The sequence below is a fragment of the Elephantulus edwardii genome, unplaced genomic scaffold (assembly GCF_000299155.1).
Source record: "Elephantulus edwardii isolate Elephantulus edwardi_28Jun2011 unplaced genomic scaffold, EleEdw1.0 scaffold00064, whole genome shotgun sequence".
NCBI lineage: Eukaryota > Metazoa > Chordata > Mammalia > Macroscelidea > Macroscelididae > Elephantulus > Elephantulus edwardii.
Genome location: NW_006399814.1, coordinates 14,959,220 through 14,964,507, shown reverse-complemented (window position 1 = coordinate 14,964,507; position 5,288 = coordinate 14,959,220). Strand labels below are relative to the sequence as shown.

The window sequence follows — 5,288 nt, the reverse complement described above, 5'->3', positions numbered from 1 at the left end:
GTTTGTGTCTCTTATAAAATGTATTTGCAATGAATAAGTCATTGATTTTACAAAATTCAATCATTCTATCTCCAGCTTCATTCCTGTCACCAAGCCCATAACCAAATATACATATACATACATCACTTGTACATACAGACCCTATCAAGATGGTCAAGATGGGCCCAAAAGAAACTATCAGAAGTTGCTGATAATGGGAACTAAGTGAGAAATAAGGGTAAGAGAGGGACTTCTTTTTCTAAGTATACTTTGGACCCTATGACTTTATACCATGTGTGTAAATTACCTATTAAAAATGGTAAGTTTTTACGCAAAGGATTTCTAAAGACAATATTATGATTAAAAAACCAACACACCACTGTTGCACAAAAAATATTAACAATATTTACAATGGCAGATAAGATGACTGACATATTCCTAAGTATAAAATTCCTTTTCTCTACTTGCCTGCTGAAAATGAAGACTCTAAGCACTTAGAGAAAAAAACTAAAGACTACAGCCTCCACTATTCACTGCACTTGAATATCAAGAAAAAAAAAATTCTCATAGGTAGGCCAATAAACAGAAAAGACTGAAGTTGTCAAGGATTTAATTTTGCTGGGATCCAAAATATTTATGGAAGTAACAATCAAGAAACCAAACAACATCCTGCACTAAGCAAATATGCTACAAAGAATTTTGTGTTAAAAAGTGCTAAAGAGCAAGGATGCACTTTAATGCCTAAGGTACATGTTGATACCAGCAAACCATCGTATTTTCAACTATATGCACAGGAAACATAAACAATGAATAAGGATGACTGAAGAATTGATGCCTCTGAATTGTGGTCTTGGTAAAGAATATTAAATACAGCATGAACTGCCAAAACACAATGAAAGTTTTGTCATAAGATGTACAACCAGAATGTTCTTTAGAAGTAGGGATGGTGAGCCTTCATCACACATATTTTGAGTACGTAATCGGTCTTTGAGAAAAGGGAGGTTGGCTGGTGAAATAGCTTAAATGCTGTTGAGTCAATTCTGACTCAGAGAAACTCCACATACACCATCCTGTGCCATTCTCACCACCCTTGCTGTGCTTACGCCATGGCCGTGGTTACTGTGTCAATCTATCTCAATAAGGATTTTCCTCCGTTAGGCTGATCCTCCATTCTTCTTCAGAAAGTAGCCCCTCCTGAGAACGTCCAAAGTGTATGAGAAGAAGTTTCACCACCACCTTTGCTACTGAGAAGCACTCTTAATTCACTTCATCTGGTAAAGCAGAGGGGCAGTGAAAATGAGGAAAATCTTCAATGAGATGGACTGACACAAATAGATTTAAAGATTGTGAGGATGGTACAGAAGGGGACAACATTTTTATTCTGTTGACCTGGAGCTGATTGAATGGTATCTAAGAACAACATATTCTGAGCACCTGTCTAAGTACAAAATGGGTACTCATATTTTTACTAATTCTTCATTTACTTAGGATAGTTGCTTAAATGGGCATACATTGCTATGTCCTTTAATTGTCCATCTTGATATTTATTGTCTCAAATTCAACATGATATTTCATCTCTGCTATCTTAAGTCTTCTAATGCCTTTATTTTTCTCATTAGCATGTTTGTTTTCCTTAAACAAATTTCACACACCAAATTAATTTTAAGGTTATTAATGGGAGGTTTGAGCCCCATTTCTTCAAAGTTTCACTAACCTGGGTAGCCCTCCACCTAAGCTGTTGGTGAAATATCAATCATTCTCATCTTAATTTGCATTTTTTCAGATTTTTTTAATTGGACATTCTTTCCTATATTTTTTCCCCTATATTTATTGGCTGTGCATAGTTCTTTTTTGAAGTAAATATTTATATGCATCTTTTGCTTGTTTTTCTGTTAAGAATTGATCTTTTTCTTATTTGTCTTTTCTTCATATTTCTTGATTTTAGGAATACAAGTCTTTCTAAAAAATTTGCTTAATTTTCTTGGAGATGCCAGATCTCTATTTAAGTCACAAAATCTTGTAAAAATTCTTTATTACCTAGGTTCCTATCCTCTACTGCTAATTTTAACTGCAGCACTAACGTTAGGTTGGATTATTTGTCTTGAATATTGCTTATTTAATCTGTAGCTTTTTATTCTTTACATAAAACCTTTTGATAAAACCTTGAAGCAGACATTTTATTTCTTCCTTGTAAACAAATTCATTTAATATCTTCATAGCCTACTTTGAAAAATAAAAAACACCAGAACCACATTAGAAGGTCTGTCTTCTAAGCCACCAACAACCTTTTGGCAAGCAATGAAATGCTCAAGTACTTGCACCACACAAGGATTCCATGTGACACAATATATACTCCAAAAACATTGCTTATTGTAAGCAAGTTATAAGAGAGTTTTAAAGTATCTTTAACAATAAGAAATAAAAATTTGGCCAGCACAGAAAACATTATGTGATTCTTTCATTCATATATGGTCTCTGTAGTAGAACCAGAGAGGAAGGCATTAAAAAAATCAGAAAGTCTACTCTATGTGGCATGTCAAACCAGTTCTACTTCGATAGCAGCAACAAAATACATAGATATTTAGTCATAATTAAATACAGCACTTACGATTTTTGTGGCCTAATGTCATAATTCTATCCATATCATCAGCATTATTTACCACATAAGCTGAAAGATCTTTGATATAAACCCCAACATCAGGTCTTTCTTTAACCTAAAAAAGAATATAAATTTAAAAATAAGACTTCCTATATCAAGAATTCTTTCACAAATATATATTATTTATCAGTTAATTATATACCAAATTTTGTGAACTGATGCTTTATGCATAAATTCTCCTATTTTTCTATTCCAAGATATATGGTAAAAGTAGCCTTTAGAGTGTTAATCTCCTACCTAAAAGTGTACAAACTGGAATTTCTCAACTAGGAGGTTTGAGTTTTTTACCGCTAGCATAAGAAAAGATTGATAACACTAGTATTCATGACTCTTTTCATAATTACCTCTATAACTATACTTCAAGCTCTTTGAAAATTCTCTTATCTAAATTTTAGGTTACTTTTACACTAGAAATGAAAATTTAAATTCCCATAAAATCTATATAAAACTGTACATATTTGCTTTACTTATAATAGTCAAAAACTATAATACATCTGGCTGTGTCCTTCCAACAAGTTAAACTATGATATAGAAATATATATTTGTGTGTATGTGTATACACACGAGAGGAGGAGAGGGGTCAACTATGGGTTGGTTCTGACTCGACAGCACACACCACCATCAAAACAACGCATATATATGCACACATATATATGTTGTTGTAAAGTCAGAACTAATCATAGCTGACCCTCTGGCTGGTTTTCAGAGGCAGTAAATCACATGGGGAAGACTGCCCATCTTTCTCCCCTGGACTAGCTGGTGGATTCGAACCATGTGCCATTGGATTGAAAGCATAGTTCTTTACTTGCTTGGTTACCAGGGTTCCCATATATAGATATGTTAGACTATATCATCAAATCCTACTGAAAAATAAAAAGGAATGAATCTCTGATACATTCAACAACTAGGATGAATTACCAGAAAATTAGGCTGAGGTAAAAAAGCTAATCCCAAAATGTCACATATTAGCAAATAAATTAAAAAAAAGAAAGAAAGAAAGAAAGAAAGAAGGGGGGAGGAAAATGTAAAACAATGAATGAATGAAAAATCCAACTTTTCTGTAAACTTTTGTTAAAATCATAATTTAAAATAAAAAGAAATGTGCACGAATTGATGAATGGAAAATCAACTAAATCTATAAACTTATATGTAATTCACAATAAAAAGGACAAAAGGAAATAAAAAAGCTACATATGACAGAATTTAATTTATATCACATTTTTTTTAAATGACAAAATAACAAATGGAAATCAGATTATCTGTTGCCAGAGGTTAGGGGCAGGAGGTGGATGAAGGTGTGATCAAAGGAGAGGTAGACGCAGTTATCAGAAGGCAGCATGAGGCCCTTAAGGAGTGAGTCTAGGTTAATGAGAGAAACATCTCAGAAAAGGAAGTGAAGAATGGCTATGCAATTTACAAATGTAATCAATGTCACTACATCATACATGCAGAAACTGTTCAACTGGTGTCTGTTTTGCTGTGTTTATTCTCAGTAACAGCAAGAAAAGAAATATAGAAAAAAGAAGTCTTTGTTGAACCAAACTTTTTCATTTTTCAGTTCTTTGACTTTAAATGAATACAGAAATCTAAATATTTAATAAAAATTAATACAATTTTAACTAGGGACATAAAAACAAATGTCCAATGTGAATAAATTTGTGGATTAATTATACCATTTGTGTATTAATGTTTAAATGCTGGTTGAGGTTTTTGTTGTTTTTTCTTAATTTTTATTTTATTATTTTTTGTACATGTACCATCAAATGGGATCTGACTGGTACAGGAGGAGATTGTCCCTCCTTCTCCAGCAGAGAATTTGGTGGATTCAAGCTGCGCGCCTCTGGGATTGTAGTGCAGCTTCTTGCCACTACGCCACCAGAGCTCCCTGCTGGTTGAGGTATTATACTACAGTTTTGTCAAATGTTACTGTAGAAAACTGTATAAAGGGTACATGAGATCTATCTGTAGACAATCTTATAGCTACATGGGATCTATAATTATCTCCATGAAAATTTCTGTTTAAAAAAGTGCAGATCAATGTATATCGTATACGAACTTTGGTGTTAAAAAAAATGTTTGTATTTACATAAAGAAACATTGAAAAGATACTCAAATATCTTAGGGTGAGAAGAAATGAGATGGGAATGAGATTTTTCAGTGCATCATTTTTATACTTTTGGAATGAGATTTTTCAGTGCATCATTTTTACATTTTTTACTTCTGAATCATGTGATTTAACTACCTGGTCAAACAATAAGTAAAATGCTAAAATTAATTTTCATATTAAAAACAGACCTTAAGTTAATTAATATTCTATTATTTTGAAAAGTACGTAAATGTCAGTGATCTTTACCTCTAACCTCTGTGTCTGATCCTTCCCCAAAAGGTCACGAACTTCTTCATTATATATTTCCAAATAAGAGACTCGAACCAAAAATCTACAAAAAAAAAATTATTTTTTAAAAACTGGAGAGTAAAACATTAATAAACAATGTTGTTGTTTGTTGTTCTTATGTGCCGTCAAGTCGCTTGCGACTCATAGCGACCCTATGTACAACAGCCCTAAACTCTGCTCTGTCCTGTGCCAATTGCACTGTCTCTGACATTCCCATCCCGATTATCCCAGTCACTGAATCAATCCACCTCATAG

At 33.0% G+C, this 5,288-nt stretch overlaps 1 protein-coding gene across 1 annotated transcript in view; it reads right to left on the bottom strand.

Moving 5' to 3' along the window:
* Positions 1–5,288, bottom strand: part of KIF3A (kinesin family member 3A) — a 65,988-nt gene that overhangs the window by 35,147 nt on the left and 25,553 nt on the right. The window contains exons 4-5 of the mRNA XM_006888081.1: positions 4,992–5,076; positions 2,588–2,693 (exon numbers count right to left, since the gene is read on the bottom strand). Of these exons, the coding sequence (XP_006888143.1) occupies positions 2,588–2,693; positions 4,992–5,076 (191 nt within the window). The remainder of the gene's footprint in view (positions 1–2,587; positions 2,694–4,991; positions 5,077–5,288) is intronic.